Raw genomic sequence first — 27,420 nt, forward strand, 5'->3', positions numbered from 1 at the left:
ATTAAAATTTTCGAGAAAAAAATATTTATGACTAAACCACATGTGAACTTTCACTTGAGCTTAATTTCATCAATCAGCTCTAACAGGAAGTAGGGTCAGTGGCGTATTACTTTAACATTTCAAATGGGAGTATGGGTCAAATATGATACCATTTGATAGAGCTCTTCAAAACAAACAACTTTCATAGGAAACGTTTTTATTAATTCCTATTCTTTCAATGAGAAAACGTACGAAAAAGCAATAGGTGATTCGGACCACACTAAGTCATTTATTTCGGAATCTAGTGCATTAAAATTTTCGAGACAAAAATATTTATTACTAAACCACATGTGAACTTTCATTTCAGCTTGATTTCATTAATCAGTTCTAACAGGAAGTAGGCTCAGTGGCGTATCACTTTAAAATTTCAAATGGGAGTCCGGGTCAAATAGGGTACCATTTGATAGAGCTCTTCAAAACAAACAACTTTCATAGGAAACGTTTTTACTAATTCCTACTCTTTCAATGAGAAAACGTACAAAAAGATATTGCCATCAATATTGAGAAATGTTAAAAGACGAAAATGTAAGCAAGACAATTAATGTTGACTTTTACTGAAAGACTGGGCAATTCCATTAATATTTATAAATGTTCAAACTGTCTGCCGTTCTGAGCAGCACACACCCGTACTCTTCTTCTAACACTGTCAGTGACTCGTAACACTTTGACGTGGTCAAGTGACTGGCAGGTCTCCCGGATTCGCTGTTTTATGTCATCTCTTAATGTGGAACAGTCTTGATAAACGATGTTTTTAACCGTTCCCAAGAATAGAAATCCAAAGGATTCAAGTCAGGAGATAGTGCTGGCCATGCCACAGAACCGCATCTCCCAATCCATCGCCCAGCGAAGAGCTGATTGGCTGTATCACGTGCCACCAAAGAGAAATGAGTTGGGCAACCATCCTGCGAAGCCACATTACTGCTCGTGTTGCCAGTGGTACGTCCTCCAAAAGTTGGTTGAGGATGTTCTTCAGGAAGTCAGCCTACATGACACTATTCAGAGCACCTTCAAAGAAATGAGGTCCAATCATTCGGTGTCCGAAGATGCCACACTAGATATTGACACTCCACCTATGCTGGTTGTCCACTTCTCTCAGCCAGAGACGATTGACTTGAGACTAGTAGTAACCATTATGGATATTGACATCGCCATTTCTCTTGAATGTCGCTTCATCTGTGCAAAGAATACAGCGATGAAAGCGACAGATTTTACCTGACAATTAACTCTATTTTTGGGGACGGTTAGAAAACATCGTTTAACAAGACTGTCCCACAATAAGAGATGACATAAAACAGCGAATCCGGGAGACCTGCCAGTCACTTGACCACGCCGAAGTGTTACGGGTCACTGACAGTGTTAGAAGAAGAGTACGGGTGTGTGCTGCTCAGAACGGCAGACAGTTTGAACATTTATAAATATTAATGGAATTGTTCAGTCTTTCAGTAAAATGTCAACATTAATTGTCTTGTTTACATTTTCGTCTTTTAACATTTCTCAATATTGATGGCAATATCTTTTTGTACGTTTTCTCATTGAAAAAGTAGGAACTGGTAAAAACGTTTCCTATGAAAGTTGTTTGTTTTGAAGAGCTCTATCAAATGGTACCTTATTTGACCGGGACTCCCATTTGAAATTTTAAAGTGATACGCCACTGACTCCACTTCCTGTTAGAGCTGATTAGTGAAATCAAGCTCAAGTGAAAGTTCACATGTGGTTTAGTAATAAATATTTTTGTCTCAAACATTTTAATGCACTAGATTCCGAAATAAATGACTTAGTGTGGTCCGAATCACCTATTGCTTTTTCGTACGTTTTCTCATTGAAAGAATAGGAATTAATAAAAACGTTTCCTATGAAAGTTGTTTGTTTTGAAGAGCTCTATCAAGTGGTACCCTATTTGACCCATACTCCCATTTGAGATTTTAAAGTGATACGCCACTGACCCTACTTCCTCTTAGAGCGGATTGATGAAATTAAGCTCAGGTGAAAGTTCACATGTGGCTTAGTAATAAATTTTTTTTTTTTCGAAAATTTTAATGCATTAGTTTCCGAAATAAGTGACTGTTACGGGTGGTCTGAATCACTCTGTATGCAGTCCTTCTTGGTATTGTGGCGTTCGCTATGCTTGTTGTGCTTGACAGTGAAACATCGCAGTGTTCACGTCGCTTGTTACACATGTTTTACGACGTCTACTTCTCGACACCACTTCGTATCTGAGTGACTACGCTACAGTACTTAAAGAAGTGAAAGCAATGTTGCTCATTTAGCCTACAACACAGAAACATTATTAATATTCATGTTTATTATTTTCAGGAGTTCCATGTCGCCTATGTGTTCATCAAAATGGCGAACTCTCCTCGACCTGGAGTGTGGGTGCTGGAAAAATCTGTTGATAATGGAGAGACTTACCAACCCTGGCAGTACTTCGCTGACACACCTGGGTACGTCGCAAGCGGCATTACATTTTACGCATGTCGGATGGTGTAACACATTTCAATGCTAAATTGTGCACTATTTGTACCTGTTTTTGTATCACATTTTGTTTAGTCAACTGTCGCATTGCAATTCTTTATTGAACGCTTTTTTCGAACTACAGTGGTTATTCAGAGATTGTAAGATGGCAATCGGGAATCTCGAACTCACTCGGTTACTAGACCTACGGTACAGTAATTCCAGTAGCAATCCTGAGGATGGTTAGGGTGACGCCATATCAGAAGTCAGAATTGTACATAAGGAGAGGGGTTATCGGGGTTAACCCCCCCCCCGAATTAAAAAAAAATGACATATTTAGATTTGTATATTTTTTTAACCATAATCGTTTTTCCTCCTCTAATTTTTCACTGTCAGAGTAACAAAATCTACATCGACATAAGGTATAGTCCTCCTACCTCTCCTTCAATATAATCCCTTTGCTTGGTGCTGTGACACGTTCGAATTATAACAATGTTATATCTTTATTATAGAGAGACCTACCGCCTATTACCAATCTTGTAATAAAATGAAGCCGACATAATATGAAATTAAACATGTTTACAATATTGAGAAATGCTACGGTCAAAATTCTTACAGTGTTCATTGATTCAATATGATAATAAATAAAAGACAATATTACAGTTGTTTGATCATATTTATAAAACTTATTAAAAAGTTAAAATAAAAACATGTTTTGGTGCTGTATGCTACCGCATCTTCAATGTAGGAACTGCAATAATATAATAATAAATTGTTAATTGTTATTAAAATTGTTACATATTAAGTTGTGAAAATGAGCAAAGTGTTTTTTTTTAATTTCAAATATAATTTATCTTATTTAAAATTAAAAGTAACAGAAAAACATGAAAAATGTGATAGATTATGATATAAATTAAATTCTAAATTCAAGCTATCTCTTGTTAATGATCCAGCAGGCAGTGGTCTACACAAAGCCTCCCATTACTGACACTATTCAGAATCTGTAATCCTCTAATGAAGCCATCTATACCAGCTAACTTGCTACTACTTCGAAAACCTAATATCATTAAACACAGCAGTAATTAATAAATCAAATTATATTACAAAATATCTTACTAAATAAGGTCCGATAAAGTAAATTTAACAATAAAAAAAATTTCATTTATCAATACTTGAACTCCAGCTCTGTGTGAAGACATCCAGTACGCAGACCAATATATTACCAACTGAATTGGAATAAGTGCTTCGGTGTACCGCTTATGTATCCTTTGCAAACGAAACCAAAGCCTTTTTGATACGCATGCCTTATGATTAACGAAGAAAACTGAATCCTTACGAAGGAAACGTGAGCCTTCTTTATAATGCATTTCTTATTTATATTTGTTAAGTTATAAAATGTATAAATAAATGTTTCAAGTTTTCAGTATTTTTACAAATTTCTTGAGTTGATAAGGAATTGAATGAGACATTTCCCATCGTGATAGGTGCTGTAGTTTTCTCAAAATGTTATATATATATATATATATATATATATATATATATATATATATATATATATATATATACATACATGGCATGACGCACAACACGACTAGGCCTAGAGATTAACAAACATTACTTTTTGTCGTTGAAATTCTCTAACTCGTAGCGCTTGTATTTTAGTTTAAGTAATGATTCAGAACAGCTAAATAATAAATAGACATAGTCATGTCTGAGTAAAGAGACAAACTTTTGCAATATGCGGATCTCTCGGGGATAGTTCATGGCTCTTAGCTACAGCGATGTGTTCGTTTTGAATGTTTCGACTGCCTGAGAGGGTTCGATACTCGATCCTTTTTTTCGTACTTTTTAATTTCGAACTTCGATTCCAAGTGATTCTGGAATATTCTAATTAAAACTACTTTAAAATGTAAATACGCAATCCATCGCAACATATTATAAACAAGAATGTTTCACAGCAGTAGCTATATAACCTCAAATTCTACTGTTGGTAACCATTCACGGTTTAAATATCTGAAGTCGTAATAGCAAAAGTGAAAGATAGCGAGGGATGAATTAAATATAAGATGTTCCAGCAAGCAAACTACGTCGACATCGTCCAACTCCATGCGAGTTGTTATCAATCTCGTATATCTTAGATCATAAATGGTCTGTCACAGTCTGAATCCAACTATTTTCTTGGTCTACCCAGATTTTGACATTCTCATGGTAATGTCAATAGGCGTGACATGTTATTCAGAATATACCTATTGAAATAAATTAAAAAAAATTGTATTAAACTTCTGAATGTCTGTTCTTTCAAGATACGTTGCTTATTCCGAATGAAATAAAACAAATAAATTAATTGAAGAATTGCATATAACTTGCGTATTAAGAAAACGATGTTACAGGAACTATAAGAAAAGCAAATGACTCGATAAAACATTATCAAAGACTGGAATAAACGTTGGAAAGGAGAAAGAAAATAAATAACTAACATAATAGATTGAGAGTATGTGTTTAACACAAAATTACCATACGAAAACTAAAATTCATAACATTCACATGATGAAGTCAGTGAACGTTACACCCACCCCTGATTCCGCCTACGAAACCATTAAATACCTCCCACATGCCTCGACTGTTATTTGGGCTGCCTAAGCAAAAATGAACGGCTTAAGTAACGCGCCCTGTATATATATATATATATATATATATATATATATATATATATATATATGTCATTAGTAGACTTCGTGGAATTGCCACGAGAATCGCAAGGTTTACTGCGCACGCGATATAGACTGTATGAGAAGGGGGCGTGCAAAGGATAGAGTATTCCTCTAATGTAAACACTGAGCAGTATACTGCGGTCACAATAAAACCTGTATCCTGCATTCAAGAAATATAATGAATGATCATTGAAGCAGGAAATATCTAAACATGTAAATACACAAATATTTTGTAGTGAGATATATTAACTCTTAAAATTTAATGTAAGATACTCACATCATCCTTGAATATGTGCATTGCAGTGAAGAGTTACGTACATTTTGAGCGACTGCAAAGTAACCTCCTCCGATGGTCACAAACAATTTTTATTTTGGGAAAATGTACGCACAACATCATACGATCTAATACGTACATATTTGAAGAACGGAAAGTCACTACTTTTTAGTACACCAACTTCAGATGTCTTGTCGTGACCTGATAGTACATCGTTTATAGTACGAAGTTGTGAATAGGCAGAATTTTTTAGCAACAATGTTTCTCAACTTACATTTCATTTTTTCTTAAATTAGTGAATTGTTATTTTGGATAACGGTTTGTGATATTTTATCCACTATATTAAGGGCTTCTGAGAGCTGTAGTTTAGACGATTCTAACAGGATGCTTTTGGACACGATTTTAAAATTAGAATCAATAAACAGAATATCTTCCAATAGCTGTTCAAAAGGCAATGATTTTACAGCGGAACTGTCTGTGCTATCCAATGCATAAATTACGTCCATTATTTTTCCGTAATGTCCTGCATAATAATTAACAGCATCCAACCACGTTCCCCAACGGGTCAAGACTGGCTGCGGGGGTAAGGGTATTCCAGGGGCAATTATTTGGAACAGCAACACTCTCATTGTAGTATGTTTGATTGAATTCTTGTCTGCACTGAAAAAATGTTAAGCTTTGACTATTCCAACCACAGTAATGCAAAAACAAGTGCTTACATAGGTATACATTAGCTGTAGCTGCTCTATCTATTTAGACCGGTCTCAACTCTTAACATGAACTGCTTATACTACCAGACCGGGCGGCCGCTCACCTCCTCTATACTACAGTACATCAGCAACCTGATTGCATAGTGCGTGTGGCAATTCAACGAAGAATAGTCATTAGCATGGACGTTTCTCACATGATCTGTTGAAGATCAATTAAAATATTTTTATAAATGTTATATTATTTTTCTAAAGTAAACGTATTTTTACTTCAATAAAGAGTAATTTTTCATCAATAAAAAGCAATGAGAGGTCTAAAACGTTGTCTCCCAAGTTCTATGTCATTAGCATGGATGAATTTAATATGACCATAGGAAGGTAGGAAGGAAGAGGTAGGCCTATTTTTCTTCTGTGGCAGTGCATGCAGCACGCATGGGTGAATCCAGAAATGCGTATAGAGTGTTAATTGGGAGGCCGGAGGGAAAAATAGCTTTGGGGAGGCCGAGACGTAGATGGGAGGATAATATTAAAACTGATTAGAGGGAGGTGGGATATGATGCTACGGACTGGATTAATCTTGCTCAGGATAGGGACCAATGGCGGGCTTATGTGAGGGCGGCAATGAATCTCCGGGTTCCCTAAAAGCCATATTTGTAAGTAAGTAAGGTTTAAAAGTATGTGTGATAGCACTGATCGAAGCCACAGTGAATAACAGTATTTTGTGTATGAAGCTTGTGAGACTGATATTTCTACAAATATGTTTCTTACGAAACTGAAGTTAGTATACAAATTGTTTGTCATTAGTATGGACTATGCCAGGCATGTCAATTGATGCCCACGGGAGCAAGCGCGCGCTTTAGAGCCCAGGAGAGCCTGAGCACTTTACAGCGGAAAGGAAAGAGACAGAGGAAAGAGGTGGTGTATGCCGCTTAGTCGAGCTATATTCAGGGATGGCCAGCACTGATTCAATAGATAAAGGGCTTATTAAAACTGTATCCGTGTTAATTTTTAGATTTGCCTGAGAAGTATGAGTGCATTATAAGAATGTAAGTTTTAATTTTAATACTCATTTTTCACAAGTTTGACTTTTTTATTGAAAAGAAATATTTTCTCAACTTTTCGCATAGAAAAGTGAAATTTTCAGGTATAGGCCTATTTATTTAGTAGCCTTACAGAATGTTTTCGTAAATCTAATATACCGTATATACGTATTACTGAGATAGTGTATTGAAAATTTTGAAAATATTCGCTTGGAAATTGTTTGTAAGGAAATAAATTAACAAAGCAACTACTGTTACATCATAAGCAAAAGATACGTGCCCATGTGTTGTAAAAATGTCAGCTCTATAGCTTCAGCAGATTTCGAGAAAATAATTTAATATTCTAATGATAGGAAGTTGCTCACAAATATCACCTTAAAAGCATAATGCGATAAGAGTTTTGTTATGTAATATTAGTTACACTTAAAACAGATACAGTACCTAGGTAACTTTGCTTTGTACTGTAATATTGTTTTGATTAGTTTATTGATTACTTTTGTAAGGCTAAAGATACCATCAACATAAATCCCAACTTATCATGTCATACTCAGTCTCTTTCTTTGGAATATCACTTTCTTTATGAATGATGTGTTTCATCCACTTAATACAGTATGATATTATACTACTATGGAATTTAAGTGAATATTCCTTCTCGACTCTCTCTTATGTTATTAAGATTTAAAACACAAGTGCAATATTAAGAAATCAGTGTTAGTACTTTTGTTTTACAGACAATAGTCTACAGATAATATTTAAACAGAAAGAAGCCATATAAAAATAACAACATAAAATTTCACGTTCCGTTTGAAGTTTGTGCACCACTGTTTTCTTAATTCAACAGGTTGCTTATTCATATACACAACCCTTCCTCTTTCCATACTTAGGGCTTGCTGCCCGCGCACTGCGTCGAGGTCAGAAAAATGCGCTTGCTTTGACATTACTGGACTATGCGAATGTAATAATAGTAAACTTCTGATAACATAATACATTTATTTACTGGTATTGAAATGTTCAATGTCAAGAGGCCAAACCTAGGGCCAGTACAACCTAATCTTTAAAAGAGACAAATCAAATATGGGTACTTTGTCATAGGCATGGACGTCACTAGTCATTAGCTTGGATGTATTTTGTCCATGCCAATGACGCTTCGCCATACCAATGGTATTTCTATTCATTTTTACTCAACCATGTATAATTTGTTTTTTGACAAAGTTTTAGCCCAAGTTAGACAAATTAAATTCAAATGAAATTACATTTAAATAGGTATAACATTTACCATTACCTTACAAATATGGCTCTTACCTGTTCCGTCCCGAATCACTAAGGTAGCCAAGAAGAATGATTGAAGAGGAAAAGAGGATGCGAGAAGAGAAGAAGAGAGAGAATAGAACAAAGTATTGACGCAACAGAAGTTTTAAAGAAGCAGAAATGAAATTCATTTAAGCCTAGAGAATGAAGGTAAAATCAAAATGATTGATAAAATAAACAAAATGGATAAGAAAGTAGTACATAAAAGTGGAGAGACCATATCAGAAATAGGCGTCCAGAATTCAAAGCAGCAAAGGAATTGGAACATTTCCAAGAATTGGTGACTCCTCTTGTATTTAGTGATGAATTGATTGAAGAGAATCTAGTTCATGAAGTAAATTTACTGGCATGTAAAAGAACTGCGGGACAAAATTCCGGCACATCCGGCGACGCTGATATAACCTCTGCAGTTGCGAGCGTCGTTAAATAAAACATAACATCTAGTTCAAGAACTAAATAATGGTGAACTTATTCTTGATAATCTAGTTCCTCCACCCAAAGCAATGATTAATCTAAGTTCCAAACAGGTGAAAGTTGTCAGAAGAAAAATGGAAGGAAGAAAGTGCGCAAGAAGAGACAGCGTGCTGCAGACAAAATCAAAAACTGGGAAAAGAAATAGAAAATAGAAGCGATCCTGAGATAATTTAGAAATGGCATTGGCAGACATGGTATCTTTCTTAGCTTTCTTTTTCAGTGTTCTACAAATAGTTCCACACATGTGTTGTGAATCTTGATAGTTTTTTTTTATTCCAGATCTTTAATCTTCATCATAAGAGATGTCACGTAATATTTAATATAATATTTAATACTATTTTAGATCTCACCGGATACCTTCCTTGAAAAGCCATAACTTTGGATTTAGACAATGATATATCTGTACTTAAATGATAACTTTCTGTAACTGTTTGGAGTAGGTAAGTAGGCAAGTTTCAAAAATATAAATAAAGCTAGACATTTTTGCACTTAGCACATTCGTTTCATGCTATTGGGAACCGATAACGAAAGTTTTATAGTAGGCCTACATATAGAGTTAAAGTCATGGTTTATTTAACGACGCTCGCAACTGCAGAGGTTATATCAGCGTAACCGGATGTGCCGGAATTTTGTCCCGCAATAGTTCTTTTACATGCCAGTAAATCTACTGACATGACCCTGTCGCATTTAAGCACACTTAAATGCCATCGACCTGGCCCGGGATCGAACCCGCAACCTTAGGCGTAGAAGGCCAGCGCTATACCAACTCGCCAACCGGTCGACTACATATAGATGTTGGTGCATAATTTAAGGAGCGTATATGACACATTTTCTGCATGTCTAAATTTCTCATACCGATTTATCGTATTGGTCAATATTTTCAATGTCTTTTTCTTCACTTTCACTACACTCAAACAATGCCTGTTCCCAAGGTGGGAATCAAACCCGCAACACTTCAAGAGAAGTCCGCTAATGTAATGTGCTTATCTCAAAGTTCCTGACCACCCAGGAATAAATCCCGAAATATAACTTTTCAGGTCGACCTGATTGGCGAGTTGGTATAGCGCTGACCTTCTATGCCCAAGGTTGCGGGTTCGATCCCGGGCCAGGTCGATGGCATTTAAGTGTGCTTAAATGCGACAGGCTCATGTCAGTAGATTTACTGGCATGTAAAAGAACTCCTGCGGGACAAAATTCCGGCACATCCGGCGACGCTGATATAACCTCGGCAGTTGCGAGCGTCGTTAAATAAAACAACATTTTTTTAAATTTTCAGTGCATATATTGCATTTTAAATTAGTAAATGCATTAATATTTCCGTATTTTTATTGCATATAAATTCCGATAGTAATAAATATATACGAGGCGCGTCCATAAAGTAACTTTCCAACTCGTCCCACAGCTAGCAAACCAAATGTAGCGCGAAGCGACTGCGTGTACGTGCTAGAGTAATGTCCTGGCATGGCGCATGAGCTAGCGGAACTTCCCGAGTGCTCTCAGTAGCTTTGTTGCATTGGTTGAAGATGGACTCTCCTATTCCAGCTCCCGCCGCGTGTGAAGTGCTGTCAGTGATAAAGTTCTTGAATGCACAGGGCATAGCGCCAATTGAAATTGATCGTCAACTGTGGCAGGTCTATGGGCCTAACGTCACGAGCAAGCAGATGGTGCGTTGGTTCACAAGGTCGTCTGTAATGATGGTTGGCCTCCCACTGCGCTCCTCGTCATGCACATTTTGGCGTCCTACTGAAACTTATCTACAGCAACAACCAATGCAATGAAGCTACTGAGAGCACTCGGGAAGTTTCGCTAGCGCATGCGCCATGCCAGGACATTACTCTATCACGTACACGCAGTCGCTTCGCGCAACATATGGTTTGCTAGCTGTGGGGCGAGTGGGAAAGTTACTTTATGGACGCGCCTCGTATTTTTTCCTTTCATTTGAGCCCAAGACTAAGTGAAGTGTTAAACGTACTCGAAAAGGTTTTAAAAAATCAGAGATAGTAATACGGTATCAAATCTTGTTCGTTTTGAAGTGGAATGGCAGGAAAATGAAACAAGACACATTCATTCCATATAATAATAATAATAATAATAATAATAATAATAATAATAATAATAATAATAATACTAATAATAATAATAATAATAATAATAATAGTGATAGTGGAGAAAGAACTAAGGAAGAGACTAGTGAAGTGCTTTGCTGGAGTGTAACATTGTACGGGAAAGAAACATGGGCATTACGACAAAGTGAAGAGAAGCAATTAGAAGCATTTGAAATATGGGTTTGAGAAGAATGCAGAACGTGAAATGGATAGACAGAATAAGAAATGAAGTTGTATTGGAAAGAGTGGGCGAATCAAGATTGATGCTGAAACTGATCAGGAAGAGAAAAAGGAATTGGGTAGATCACTGGCTGAGAAGAAACTTCCTCCTGAAGGATGCACTGGAAGGAATGGTGAACGGGAGAAAAGTTCGGAGCAGAAGAAGAAATCGGATGATAGACGACATTAAGATAAAATGTGGATCAAATAATAATAATAATAATAATAATAATAATAATAATAATAATAATAATAATAATAATAATAATAATAATATACGTAATTATAGGTTAGGTGGCACATTACGTTATTGCCAATTCTCAAGTAAAATTTGGTGCTTTCCATATTGTTCCTCTATTTAATATTAAGATGTGATACATGCAATAATGTGCATCTCTAAACCGAGCGAGGTGGCTCAGACGATAACGTTTGAGACTCATATTTAGGAGTTCTGGGTTTAAATCCCTTGGTCGGCGATTTCTGAGGTTTTTCATGAGCCTCAGTCACAATGGCAAATGTTGGACTGAAAATGGACATATGATTCATCACCGCCTCTGTCACTAATAAAAAAATCTAAAATCAGTTACATGCACAGAAACCATCTATAACACACGACAATAGAAAGAGGAACTCAACAACAATAAGAACGGCCTGCTGATGTACCCAAAGATTCTACATACGCGATATGACCACATATGTCTGTGTGTCTGATGCCTACCCACGTTACTTTGCGTGATTCAAGTTCCACATATTGCGGATAGATGGCAGGACTGACGCATTTTCAAATTGACACCACTTCGGTGGGCCACATTACGTATGATGTGTATCTGTGAAGAATTATGTCGTACACTAGGGTGAGTGTATGTTAAATGTTCGTGTAAGTGTAATGTAGGGAATGGGTGAGGATGATGATGAAGATGATCACAGATATTAAAGATTGTATAAATAAACTTAACAAAAAGTGTGCAAATTCTTTACATATTTTGTGGTGTGTTTATTTTCCCAAGTTAATAAATATGATGAGCATGTAGTTATAGTTATTCGTCACATTAAGCGCTAATGATGTTAAGGTGGCAGGTTGTCATAGCACTATTAACATGGAGTTTCTTGCTGTATTAATACTAATACTCTGCTACAACGACTTAGTTATCCACGATCTTAGTTTTTTACAGCGGTTCAGGCCATTGATTGCTTCTTGAGTAAATTACTATTGCGCTCATCATATACTGTAGCTTCTAGTTCTGAGACTCAGTGATTTGATTTTTCATTCTCTGTGCTAACAATATGCTGTTATCAATTAGTTCCATTAATCTTGAATAAGTTATTATGCTTCTCTTTTACATACATTTATGTCATAATCAGGGAACGGATTTATATGGACTAAAAATATATGAAATATGTAAATATATATGTAGTTATTTTTACCAAAATATGGAATTAAATATGGATTTTTACCAAAATATGGAATTAAATATGGACTTAAAATTATAAAAAAATGACTATGTACGTTAAATATTGGTACATTTTAATCAAACTAAACAAAAAATATAATGGACGTACCTTATCTTCCAATGTAGTTTCAACAAAACACAATTTTTATTGTCTGTTACCATAACAATAGGTTACAAACATTTCTTTCAAGTGCTGAAAAGTGAATCTTCTTCTATTGTCTCTGAGGATAGATTTATACTGACTAAAAGAGCGTTCGACGTCACAAGAAGTAACTGGTACATAATTCAATTTCACAATGTCTGCTGGGGATAAGTCCAAGTTAATCTTCACTGTTGATTCACCACTCATCACAGCAACAACCTTTTGTAGTTCTTCATATCCAGGGTTTTTTGAAAGTACAGTGTCCACCTTAGCTCTTACTGCATCTGCAACTTTACCTCTACCACGATTCAGTTGTTCCACAGTACTATTTATAATTTCAAAACTTTCAGATAGTGAAAGGTGCCTATTTTGGAGACTTTTGAGCGTTTTTATGATGCATGAAAATGTATGCTGAATGTGAGCTAAGTCATTCTTCACACTTATGTCACAGGTAACTGTTTTCGCAGTATCAATTGAGACTGCATCTTCAGAGTCCAATGCAAGGAGAACATTGTTAATAGAGTCTATATGTTCGGCATAATATTCAACTGCTTCTAGCCATGTACCCCATCTAGTTAAAATTGGCTTTGGTGGCAATGGAATTTCAGGGTACATTTCTTTCAACACGTTAACTCTACTGGGAGCTTTGAGAAATACTTTTTTCACTGATGAAATCAACAAATCTACTTTAGGGAAATTGTCTCTGACCACTTCTGCCACACGATGAAATGCATGCGCCACACAAGTAAAATGAGTCAATTTAGGATATACAACAGATAATGCTTGTCCAGCTTTGACCATATAAGGGGCAGCATTGCTAATAAAGAATAACACATTATCGTACATAATACCCTTTGGCCACAGGATACCCATAGCTTCGTTGAACAGTTTAACTATAGTTTTGTTATTGCACTTTTCTAGAACATCACAATGTAAAAGAATTCGTTCAGAATATTGTTCACTTAACAAACCGATAACTACATTACCAACAAGTCTACCTTCTTTGTCGGGAGTCTCATCAATGGAAACCCAAATTGAACTATCTTTAATTTCATCTCTTATCTTCTGTATTGTCTCATCGTAGATGGATGGAGCATACGTCTTCCTAAGTGTTGACTCATCCGGGATTGTATGTTGAGTATATTTTTCAAGGAATTCCCTGAAGACCTTATTCTTTAGTTTGTAGAGAGGAATATCAGCAGAGATGAGAGAACGGCACAGGTCGATGTTAAACTCAGATCTTACATTCGATGTTGTTGGTTGTGTTAAAAACAATTGTCTCTGCTTGGAATTTAGTTGTTTGTTGGCCTGATGTTTACTAGTTGTAATGTGTTGTTGCACCAGGAACTTTTGTGTAGATGATACTGCACACTGACACAAATTACAAAATAATATTTTATTGTCAGTTGATAAACCATCTTCTTTAAATTCTGAAATGTAACTTGTTAGTTTTGATTTTAAATTGACTGAATGACTTACTTTTGGCATATTTACCGTCTTTATAGTATGATTTACAAAACTGAACCTATGTGTACTCTGACTGGCATTTAACTGTTGAGCTGCACAACTGAAGTCTGTTAAAAATTTTAAATTAAATTAATACAGTTTTGTAACTTACTTTCCCATTGTTGATAGGACTGCTAATTTTCAAATAACTCTGATGTTAAAGGGATTACTGAACATGTGTTTAAATCTCTATTGTTGAAATGTATTTTTAAAAGTTAATGGAATTTTGTTTTGTTTTATTGTTAAACCTAATATAATATGGACTGTTTTATATGAAATATGGAAAATATATGGAAATTAACGAAAATATGTACTAAACTCTAAAATATGGAAAAATATGGAAAATAAAAGTAGGATTTTTCAACCCTACACATTGTGAAACATAAAGATAATGCAAAATATAAATTATATTAGCTTTATAAGTAAATATGTATTTACATATAAATCCTTTCCCTGGTCATAATATATTATAATATATTCGTTTTGTTAGTTTTCAAGGTTTGTTTATTAATATCTTTTGTAATAAATTAGTTACAAACATTTTTCTTTTCACTTCGTATTTACAGGATTTAAAGTTCACTGATTGAGTTTACGCTAATTGGCACATACTTAATGGATAATGATGTGCTTCGTTACGTATTATGTTAAAGGTATGTTTCTGCATTTTTTCATAGATTTTTGTACTTGGCCTAATTGTATTTACATCCTCATACTTTATTATAGTATTATGTCAGTAGTTTCCTCTGTTTATATTCTTATTTTATTTGCGTAATTTACATTCTTAGCTTGTTCTCTGTAGTTATAGTAGTTTCTGCAGCTTACCACTATGCTACAAAGTCAATTTGAAAGAACAACCTCTAAATCTCCACAGGTGTGAATCTAGCTACTTGACGCCTTTAGGCAGAGAAAAATATTTCCGCCTCTAATTTCGCCCTATATGCATCATTTGGACAAACTGAAATAATCGATTCCGCGTTATTACTGTTTCTAATATCGAAAACGCCTGACTCAGATAAACCACACACTTCACTATTTTCCATACCTACCTACTGCTCACCACATTATTACACTCTGATGTTCGAACTGGAACAAGCTGGCTGTGTTTTTGTACTTTTCTCACAATTTCCTCATTTTTATTGTCTTGTCTTTCGCGAGTTTCCGGTATTGTCGTTTAGTCAACTGTCGAAGACAGGTCTGGACCCCACAAGTGACACCATCAAGATATCACTCATAAGGCAACTAGGCCAGGAGATAATGGGGTAGGGTAACCAGTTACTTTTCCCCTCCATTGCATACATCGCTGACTAGCTACACATTACACTAATCTGATTTCAGATGTAGTTCTTCCTCTGACACGTATCGTCAAGCGAGATGTACTGTGTGATAATAGATTTACATTGAGACGGTGTCGGGTGGAGTTCCCGGGTAGCTCAGTTGGGAGAGCGCTGGTACGTTCAACCAGAGGTCCCGGGATCGATACCCGGCCCCGGAACAATTTTTCCCTTGAAATTATTCAAATCTGCTGTACAGAAAGCTTTACCTGAAAGACTAGATTTGCAATAGATTTACATATCAGCCAGAACCTCAATCAGAGGTGTTTCCAGTATTGAGGACCACTTAGCTTTTTCCGACTGTCACTCATTATAATGAATATTAAAATATAATCACATAGGTAGAATACGCCGCTAACTATGTCATAAGAGTAGTCAGTATCAACACTCAATAATGTTCTATAAAACAACTGCACTCTTTACCGTGTCAAATTAAACTGAACTGCCAAGCGTCCTACTGCTACAATGGCTGGCGGTATTTTCTTTGAATTCAAGTCTGAATGGGCATTATTGACTACTCTTATGACAGTTAGCGGCGTCTCTCATCAGTCATCACAAAGCTTATGATTGCGAGCAACGAGATTTGCCTTCCTAACGTATCATCACAGTCTTAGTATATTATACAGTCACGAAGCTCAATACGTAGTAAATATGCATCCATAGATAGTTGCTACCCACTAGGATCGCTAATGTAGCCTCATTACAGACAATGCGAAATAGTACCGGCACAGTCAATTGTTCCTAGCAACCCCAAAACTCATGCTTCGTGACTATATACTAGACTGTGGTATCGTAATATAATACCCGTAAGTTCTTTAATGTTATCACGTGAGACTCTCACGGTGAGAGGGCATAACACAGAAAAAAAGTGCTATGATCGCATTGTGACACTATTATTGAAACACTGTTCTTTTTCCGCTGGCAGACCGTTGATTAAATTTGAACTGATTTATGCCAATGTTAATGTTATATCCTTTTCATTGTGCGTTTAAGTTCATGTACGTTTTTAAACAGTTATGAATAAAATTTAAAATAAACATTAAAAGAAGGGGGGGGGGCAAATCGCAATATAGCGAACGTAGAAGCCCCACCCATGACCCCTTCCACTTTTCCCCTACTAGATTAAAAGCCGCCCCTTCAAATCTCCCGCCCTAGGCAGCTACCTAATCTGCCTAGGCCTAAATACGCCTCTGAATCTCCAACATAAATACACCTTCATTAATAGAAACTCCACACTAGATGGCATCAACAACGATGTTAATTCCTAGTATTTGAACCAGGGTTTAAGCACAGTATAAGAAGAATACTTCTTCGTGTACTGTGGTTTAAGCAAATACCGACGGTATTTGGATTAAGCAGATGTTCTCTTAACACGACACGGTTAACCAGCATTGAGTGAAATCAACAGTAAACAGTGAACCGTCAGTACAGTGCCCCTACTTCAATTTTACGAACGATATCCGTATAGGTTAATGTTAATAGTGTTTTATTACTTCAAAACATTAAATTGACAATTCAAAAATACGAATGAAGACGCGAATTAGATATAAGGTGAGCACTAAAATATTGTCTTATTATCTAGCACTAAAATTACATATTATCTATATAAATTATAATTATATATTTATATCGCTTCCTCTACCTGCAAAGACGATATTCATTGCATTTAGCATAAGATACAGCTGGGGCAAGCCCCAGCTGCCCGCAAGATACCTTCGCCATATCCTGTCTATATTATTCCTGAACCGTCAAAAACCAACATAATGCATAACAAACATACATAAAAGTATCCTAGTTACCAGTGAAATGCCTACGAGATGTAAGACTAGTTCAAAAGTGGCATATGTGAACAGCTGGCGTCTTCTACGCAATTACCACATGCCCGCTCAGGTATTGTGCACTCAAGCCCAATATTATGCTGACTGGCCAGGTTCAAATTACATTCCTAGGCATCTGAAATATTTATAGAAAAGCACGACAGATAATCACATGAGATTAAAATGTATGTGATATTCTAGACATTTCACGTTAGAGGTGAAACAACATAAAACAGCAAAACATTGTCAATTTTCTAGCTACTGTACATTGTCAAAAAAAAAAAAGTGGCCGCACTCATGAACAGCGAATATTTTCTAAATCCACTTCGGATCACGGCAATGTTACACAATGCATGTCCTTATAGAAGCAGTTTCGGAACTATGGAATTATTCCTATTTGCGTCTTGTAGACCAGTGGTAGAGTGCTCGTTTAATGATTCGAAGGTTGTGAGTTCGGACCTTGTTCAAGATTTCATTTTATTTTTTAATCGTTATTTAGCGATATAAATAATACTCAAATTATCATTTATATTCTGTTATCGTTCTTTATCTATGTAAATAATATTCAAGTTATTTATATTTTGTTATCGCTCTTTTAGCGATATAAGTAATATTCACGTTATAATTTTTTGTATCCTGTTATCGTTCTTTAGCGATATAAATAATATTCAAGTTATGCTTTTATTTGTGTTCTGTTTTCGTTTTTTAGCGTTATAAATATTATTCAAGTTATTTATAGGCTATTATGTTATTGTTCTTTCGTGATATAAATAATCTGTATTTTTTGTAAGTAGTAGTATAAATAACCATTTTTCTTTGTAAAATAGGTTATTTTATTTAAATAATTAATTATTATTATTATAAAATATCCTATATTAATTAAACAAACCGATGTTTATCATTTATATTTTGAATTTATAAATGGTATTCAAGTTATTTATATTGTTATCCTTCTTTAGCGATATAAATAATATTCAAGTTATGTTTATTCATTTATCGCTCTTCAGCGATATAAATAACATAAATTTAATATTAGGTTTGGAACAATTCAGTTTCACAATACTGATGTTAGTTTTTTCTTTTTATATTATTACATTGTACTAGTGTACAATAAAATGAAAAGAAGTGACGAGGAACTGAACCTGAGACGTTGACATCTAAATTCCGACGTTCTTCCGACTGAGCTACAAGGGCACAAGTATAGAAACATTTGCGGAAAAATTAGCCCAATCCCCCTCCAAGATTTTCTGATGATTTGTAGAAGCTAGTCAAGGATGCGGGAGGCAAAGGCTAATTGGGATTTCCCGGTCTCTGATCGGGTCAAAAATCCTGATAGATTTAATATTTAACCCTTGTGGTGAATTTCGATGGAGTCCGAAAGGCCCAATTAGTCAAATCCACTCTCCTCATCTCTACGCTTGGGCCCTCTGGGATCTAATAAGATGTGAAAGAGACGGGAAGTTACCGCGTTTATCCTTCCCATGAAAAACAGCAAACAGGAGCAAAGGAAGCTTTTAATAGAAAAAGGAGCATCTTCTGCGGACCTCTGGAAAAATAACTAAGGAAGAGACTAGTGAAGTGCTTTGTGTGGAGTGTGGCATTGTATGGGGAAGAAACATGGACATTACGACGAAATGAAGAGAAACTAATAGAAGCATTTGAAATGTGGATGTAGATATGGACAAGCGTGTGAAGTGGACAAACAGAATAAGAAATGAAGTTGTGTTGGAAAAAGTGGGTGAAGAAAGAATGATGCTGAAACTGATTAGAAAGAGAAAAAGGAAATGGTTGGGTCACTGGTTGAGAAGAATAATAGACGACAGTAAGATATGTGGATCATATGCGGAGACTCAGAGGAACGCAGGAAATAGAAACGATTGGAGAATGCTAGGTTTGCAGTGAAAGACTTGTCCATGGGCAGAATACTTAATGTATGTATGTCCAGGATGCCTGGAACGTCGTATCAGAGAACAGTCACTATTTGCAAAAACTAGTCGATTCCATGCCCACTCGACTGCAAGATGTGATCGAGATATGGGGAAGATAGACTAAATGTTAAATCTTGGCTTTTCGTTTTAGTTTTTTGAAGCTTAATTATTGAATGTTCTAAGGCAGACGCCAGTAAGTTTGTTTTGTTTATGCCAAGAAAGATATTTTTGTTGAGAATAAAATCTTTTTTTCTTTCCATTTGCAGCCATAATGTCATAATAAATAATGATAAAGTCACGGCATAATACATTCATGAACCTGATGTTAATTACTAAAATAATCATAAAAGAGACAGGAGCAATTATGTATATTTTCTCTCTCTCTTAAAAACAAAACAAAACAAAACAAAAAAACATAAAAAGGACTACGTTATATTCGAACACAGGACCTTAAGAATATTAGGCCGGAACACTACCATTACGCTATAAAGCAGAACACCCAATACATCAATTATAACTTTAGCTATGTGAACGATACCACTTCTCGATTTGCACTAAAAGAACACGATCCCTGACAGAGTATAGTAGGGAACAGTAGATAACCCACCACATCAATGCACATTGGTGCTCTTTCATTTATTTAAATTATAACTGTAGATATCAGACAACGTGGTCTAACGGCATGTAACATCGCCTCTCTCCGAATTGTAGCTTAAGATACCCTAAGCCCCTAAGGGAACTTTGCTTCTAGAGAGCGGCCACTTTTTCTTTTGACAACTGTACATAATGGTTAATTGATTGGAATAGTGTACATTGCGAAAGTACATCGTTATTTTTTTGGTACAAGTAACATTTCTTTAAGTATTTATTTATTTTCCCTTGTATTATCAAAAAGTTCACACATGTGGAGTAACGGCTAGCGTATCTGGCCGCGAAACCAGGTAGTCCGGGTTCGATTCTCGGTCGGGACAAGTTACCTTGTTGAGATTCTTGGTTAATTCCCTTTCAATGCAAAGAATTACTTGGCTGCCTAAGGGCTCATCTGTCATTCGGTTATGGAGGTATGTTCTTATATTCCGCATACACAAAAATGAACGTTCATACGAACCACTAGAAGATGGAATTGTCAATGCAATAACAGCTATTATATAGTTCATATATTTCATGAAAAGCTAACTGAAATCATTTAAAAAAAATTCTTCTCACTCAATTTTAGATTCATAGCTACTTATTGTCTTAGGAAGAAGTTTCACTTGAACACTATATGTATCACAGTAGTAATGCTAGGCAGATGGTTTTAGAACTTCATATGCTAAGAAAGGTGGAGTTTCTGGATGTAAAGCGCTTTTTCTAATGAGGCTGAAGTTATTTACAGTAAATCTTCTAACCGAATGACAGATGAGCCCTTAGGCAGCCAAGTAATTCTTTGCATTGAAAGGGAATTAACCAAGAATCTCAACAAGGACTCCATCTTAAACAAATTTGAAGCTAGCATTCCTACTGAGGCATGCAAGTTATAATTTTTTTATTGCTGACAAAATTAATAAATATGATAAATTGTAATCCCTCTATATAATATATATTAATTTATAAAAATTATTAAATATGTATGTAAATACATGGACATTTTCCAAACAAGAATAGTTGCCTTATTACAAGATTAACACTTCACAATTACATTTTACATTTTAACGTAGCCCCCCCCACCCCTTCCCCCAAGCTAATGTCTCGCCCCACCTCTGCCCACCCAGATTAAAAATCCTGGCACATTCCCTGAGCCTAAGCCTGTAACTAAGGTTCTATAAATAATTTAACATAACTTACTTAAATAATATGCTATAATATACTATTTGATGCTTGATTTGTTACAGAGACTGTGAGACGTACTTTGGACGAGAAAGCCTGCAGCCTATCACTAGAGATGATTCCGTCGTTTGTGAGACTCAGTACTCGAAAGTAGTCCCCTTGGAGGGCGGTGAGGTAAACAATAACTAGAATTTATACAGTATTTAAATTATACAATAATACTTCATTTTAATGCATAGGACATATCTCTAGAACTTAGTGCTAATTGAAACTGTTAAATGCTAAATGCAGTTAGTATTTTTTCTCTTACATGTTGGATGAGAAAAACTAGAAAATACACTTCATGTAAGTGACCACGTGTATGTATGTATTCTACAATGCTGCACTATGTGTAATGAAAGAAAATACACATCAAGTCATGCTGCCGTTGTCAGGAATTGCCATGCATGCTCATAATCTCTGTAATGAAACAGCATTATACATAACCAGGGGATTATGTAAGAATGCAATTCTTGTTACGTATATCTAATTTAATATTGAAGTTAGTAATGTATGTAGAGATCAGATTTATGCTCTATTTACAAAATCTTCAGCATGAATGCAAATACACGGCAAGTGCAATTTACAATCCTGGGTATAGGCTAGTGGTACAGTGATACAGATTTGTCACTGAGTTCTACTATGTATATTCGAAACAAATTTTAGAAATACTGTGGACTGTTAGATGTAATAATTTTGTGATAATAAGAAAATTGATATATTGGTGTGGTGACTTGTTACCGGATCGCTCATTAATCATTAGCCATTCTTCTAGACCAGGCATTTTTCAACTGGTGATTCATTGGTGTGCCACGACAAAATGAAAATATAAACGTTTTCGTAGCTGAAATTGGAAAAGTTAAAATGAAAAGAGTAGTGAAAAAAGTGAGTCCACAAGAGTCAACATTCAGCAAACACAGCACAAGTCAAAATTCCCTCTTAAAACCCTCAAAATTCTCCCTCCAGAATGTACCTCCAGGAAAGCCACAATTTAAGTCATACAGTATTTGTGTGCACTCATAGTTGAGTTCTGGCTTCTTGTCAGCTCATTTGAGTTGTGTCGTGTATAGTTCCTGGGTAGCTCAGTCGGTAGAGCATTCGCGCGCTAAGCGAGGGGTCCCTGGATCGATACCCGGCCCCGGAACAATTTTTCCTTGAAATTATTCAAAGCTGCTTTACAGGGAGCTACTACCTGAAAACCAGATTTGCTTGGGTTTTATTGTTTATGCTTGATGATTAAACTTTTGTAGCAGGATAGGTTCAGTTCAGAACACTACAATGAAATAATGCGCTCTAGTGGTAAATTACAACACTATTTGATGATTCATTCGAAATGCAGCCAAGTGAGCGATACTACTATAATAAAAATCAGAACACAACGAACGAATTTTTTCCAGTAAGTGAGTGCCTACCTTATAGGAACTAAATACAGCTTCTGCACGCTAGGAATATCATTCTCCAAAGTATTCTTTGCACTGTAACTAGGACAGGCAAAAGAAAGAAACGATCTGTAGAAGGAAGAGACTGCTTGTTGAGATGGAATGCGGCAAATTTGAAAACAATGAAGGATACAAAATTTAGACTGATATACGAGGCGCATCCAGAAAGTAAGTTTCCCTATTAAAAAAAAAAAAAGAAAACATACTTTCAGGAAAACATTTATTGGCAACAGGTACAGCAATGTTTCAGCTATTTTTCAACATAGCCACCATCAGAATTGAGACACTTGTCATATTGTGGGATCAACTTTTGTATCCCTCTGTCATAGAACTCTGCCGCCTGTGAATGGAACCAGCTTGTGACAGACGTCTTCAGCTCTTCGTAGTTACCAAATCACTCACCGGTGGACAGGAATTTCTTGAGGTGCAAGAAAACGTGAAAATCGCTGGGAGCAAGATCAGGACTGTAGGGTGGATGATCAAACAACTCCCAGCCAAATTCTGTCAAAACAGCTGCTGTGCGCCGAGCTGTATGTGGACGAGCATTGTCATGGAGGAGCACAACACCTGCAGTAAGCATTCCACGCCTCTTGTTTTGAATGGCACGTCGCAATTTTCGCAGTGTTTCACAGTAACGGTCAGCATTCACTGTTTCACCTCTTGGAAGGTCAATGAGCAGAATGCCCTTCCTGTCCCAGAACACCGTGCACATCACTTTCCATACCGACAGCGTCTGTTTAAATTTCGCCCTGACCGGAGATCCACTATGCTGCCAATGCTATGATTGCTGCTTGGTTTCCGGGGTGAAGTGCGAAATCTAAGTGACGATCCTGTCAGTGCTGCTCCTAAATGTTGCATTTTATATTCGGGTGTCAGGTTTTTCGGCACCCACCTGGCACACACTTTTTTGAACAGCAGGTGCTTAGTGACAATCTCATGCAACAAGGATCGCGATATCTGCGAAAAATGGCTGCTCAGCTCCGTAATCGTGAAGCGACGGTTCTCCATGATGCACTGCCGCACCAGCTCAACACAATCATCATTGATGAGGGATGGTCGCCCACTGCGCTCTTCATCATGGACACTTTGACGACCTTCGGAAAACTGCCTACATCAGCGACGCACCATCTGCTTACTCATGATGTTCAGCCCATAGACCTGACAGAGCTGCCGATGAATTTCAATTGGCGCAATGCTTTGTGCATTAAAGAACTTTATCACCGACCGAACCTCGCAGGTGGGGGAGAAGGAATAAGAGCTTCCATTTCGGACCACTGCTGCCATGCTACTGGAACCAGGCGGGACCTGTCCGGCTGGCATATGATTGATACGTCATAGATCTGTTGCGCATGTGCAATTGACATGGCTAATTACGTATACTTTCAAGGGGAAAAAATCGGGAAACTTACTTTCTGGATGCGCCTCGTATTACTTTAGGAAACAACCTGTTCACTCAATTGCATTGAGATTTCGTCACTGGGTTTCACCTTCAAATAAAGTTTAAATTGCAAACATAATTTTTTTTATTTTCTGATTACAGATTGTAGTGTCCTTGTTAAACAATCGACCGTCTGCAAATGACTTTTTCAACTCAACAGTACTTCAAGAGTGGACAAGAGCTACCAACGTTCGTCTTCGTTTTCTGAGAACTAAAACACTGCTTGGTCACCTTATGTCTGTAGCTCGCCAAGATCCCACTGTCACTCGACGAGTAAGTGTTTTTATAATTTGAAGTTGTTTCAAATGTACACTTTAACACATTAGAACAACTTACTTTTTGCAATATAGCAGCAAAAAAAAAAAAAAAGATAACAATCTTGTTATGAAGTGGAATTCATTTCTTCAACAGTTAATTCTCTTTTCCTACATAATTTTTCTGAAAAGCAACATATTTTCTATAAAATAATTATTTATAGTTACAAAGTTGAGAGTTGTGTTACAGCAGTACTTATTGTCCAAGAGTCAATTTAATGCAGTACCGGTATTGCATTATTATTTCTTATGGTTACTGTACACTTACACAGTTCTGAATAACATACAATGGACAGTGAAATATGTTACTGGTACTTATTGTTTATTTACTGTGATAATTTCATATTGTCGCAGTGCCTCCAAAATCTGCTATGTGTTTTTAGCAAGATTTTGCAGGAGAAAGAAAAAAGCATTGTCACTTTTAATTCCCTTCATCTTCATAGCTACTTTCATTACAAGACAAATGTTGAAATTATACCGAAAGTGGCTTTGAAAGTCAATGGATTTAAAAGTGGCAATGCTTCTTTCTTTGTCCTGCAAAATATTTTTAAAAACACATAGTAGTGAATTTGGAGGTGCAGCGATGATATTATTTTTATATTTTTCATTTGCATATCATTAGTAGCAAGCTTTGTTTGTAATATTTTTAAGTTAACACAGTTGCATTGTAGTGCTTTTGCTAATAGTTTTTCAATCAGATCCTTTCTATTATTACATAAAAACTCGTAACTGTGCAAATGGTACCTTCCATTACCTTGAAATTATAGTGATTTTTTTATTTCTTCCCCAGAGTCAAAGCACGAGAATTTAGAACATTAAAATTATTACAAAAATTAAGTAATGACGAAAAGATGAAAATTTTCTTTCATGATAGAATGAGTGTTTTAAATGCATATGTAAATAAGTTCAAATAATTTTATTGACAGGGTTTTAAAATATGATTTAAGATGACTCATATCTTATCGTATGTTGAATATTATTTGAAGTTTTAGTTTCCATTGCAAGCTATTTAATGTACGGTAATTCAGTATTTGTATCTAAAATAGAGTTGCTGTACAAGTAACAAAATGTACGACGTGAGGTTTTCCCGGCATTTGATGTAGAATAACTCTTCTCGGGTTCTCAGCCAGGTGAGTTGGAGATTAGCTTCCAAGCTTTCGATGACTAGCTCTGCCATCTTCTTCATTCCCTGAAAGCATCGAAAGCTTGAAAGCAAATCTCCAACTCACCTGGCTGAGAACCCGAGAAGAGTTATTCTACAAGTAACAAAATATCTCAAGCAAGTTTCACCCCCCCCCCCCCATTGAATGTTGTTATACCAGTTGTTCATAACACGAGTTACCAGTAGGCTATATATATGTGAATCATGTTTATATTGTAACCAGTAATTGTAATACTGATCATCATAATGATGCAGTCTACAGAGAAACTAGCGCACAGGTAGTTTTAGTGATTTCGCAAGTGAAAATCGTTGAATTTGTAAGGGATTTTTTGTGGCGATGGAATTGACCATATATGCAAGACATAACAAAAGCCTAAACTAACCAAATCTAATCTGTCATAGATTCGTATATAAGCAGAGTACAAAGGGAACTATCACTGCGCTAGTTTAGCCCAGTCTTCTGTTGTGACTAATATTTTACGTGTATTAGTACATACGTGAGTAAAATAACACTAAAGCCAATAATTGCACTACTGTTCAATATTGGCAATTGAGTCATCACCATAATGATTCAGTGTAGCACTATGAGCATATGTACATATAATTACTTTTATATTACAGTATTTCTATTCCATTAAAGACATCAGTATTGGCGGACGATGCATGTGTAATGGTCATGCTGACACCTGTGATATCACAGACCCTGATGATCCATATAAGCTGCTATGTCGTTGCCAGCATCACACATGTGGTGGGAACTGTGATACTTGTTGTCCTGGCTTCCAACAAAAGGCTTGGAGGCAGTCAAAGAGTAACCAACCATTTGTGTGTGAACGTGAGTATAATAATTAAGGAGATATTATTGTGTAACAGGACAGTTGCAGGGACATAAAGAGTAACGAAAGAGTACATTATTAATCACACATTCTTCTTTGTCATGTTTTGTAAGCAGAGTCGTGGCACATCAAGTACAGTAAAACCCCGATAAGACGCTGTTTAAGGGACCGGGTGTAAAACACATATTAACCGGGACCGCATATTAGGCTGGTGTACTAATTTTGACTTATATACAGTATCTATTAGCATTTTCCTTTATTAAAATACATGATTCATTGAAGGTAATACAGTATTACTCCATTATGTAATTATTGTATTGTACTGTACATCAAAGACATTTACAATATGTACCAGTACTGTACTTAATTCTTTCGAAAAAAAAAGCCATTTACAGTTGTTTGCCATGTGCGTGTTCTCCAAGTCCTCATGTTTACCACACTTCACTTTCTGCGATTACATCCTCCCAACATCGTAGCTGTAGTGATTGTCACGATTTTTTATTATCGTTCTTAATGTTGATGATGGGATTCCTAATGCATCAGAGAGTTGTTTCTGAGTAAGAGTACTGTTCTCATCGTACTTTCGTAAGATTTCCAATTTTTCCGACACAGAAAGGGCTTTTCGTTTAACATTTATTGTAATCACATTCACAGACACTTCAATACACAAAAGGACAACAAACTACCGAGCAAAAATTTCCAGAATTTTATTACGGCCGAGTGAGGAATGTTGTTTGAGAGAGGGTTAGCAAGAGGGCGAAGTATTGTAATTGTATGTAGGCTTTTACCACGCAGACAAGGAGTCGAATAAGAGAACATAACAAGAGGGTGGGGTATACTAAGGTATGAAGTATGAAGGTTTAAATGCGCAGGTAAAGGGTCG

At 36.1% G+C, this 27,420-nt stretch overlaps 1 protein-coding gene across 2 annotated transcripts in view; it reads left to right on the forward strand.

Moving 5' to 3' along the window:
- Window positions 1–27,420, forward strand: part of LanA (laminin subunit alpha) — a 275,604-nt gene that overhangs the window by 77,799 nt on the left and 170,385 nt on the right. For both annotated transcript variants that reach the window (XM_069841346.1, XM_069841347.1), the window contains exons 3-6: window positions 2,353–2,480; window positions 21,375–21,483; window positions 24,328–24,498; window positions 26,323–26,536. In XM_069841346.1, the coding sequence (XP_069697447.1) occupies window positions 2,353–2,480; window positions 21,375–21,483; window positions 24,328–24,498; window positions 26,323–26,536 (622 nt within the window). The remainder of the gene's footprint in view (window positions 1–2,352; window positions 2,481–21,374; window positions 21,484–24,327; window positions 24,499–26,322; window positions 26,537–27,420) is intronic.

This window comes from Periplaneta americana, chromosome 12, assembly GCF_040183065.1.
Source record: "Periplaneta americana isolate PAMFEO1 chromosome 12, P.americana_PAMFEO1_priV1, whole genome shotgun sequence".
NCBI lineage: Eukaryota > Metazoa > Arthropoda > Insecta > Blattodea > Blattidae > Periplaneta > Periplaneta americana.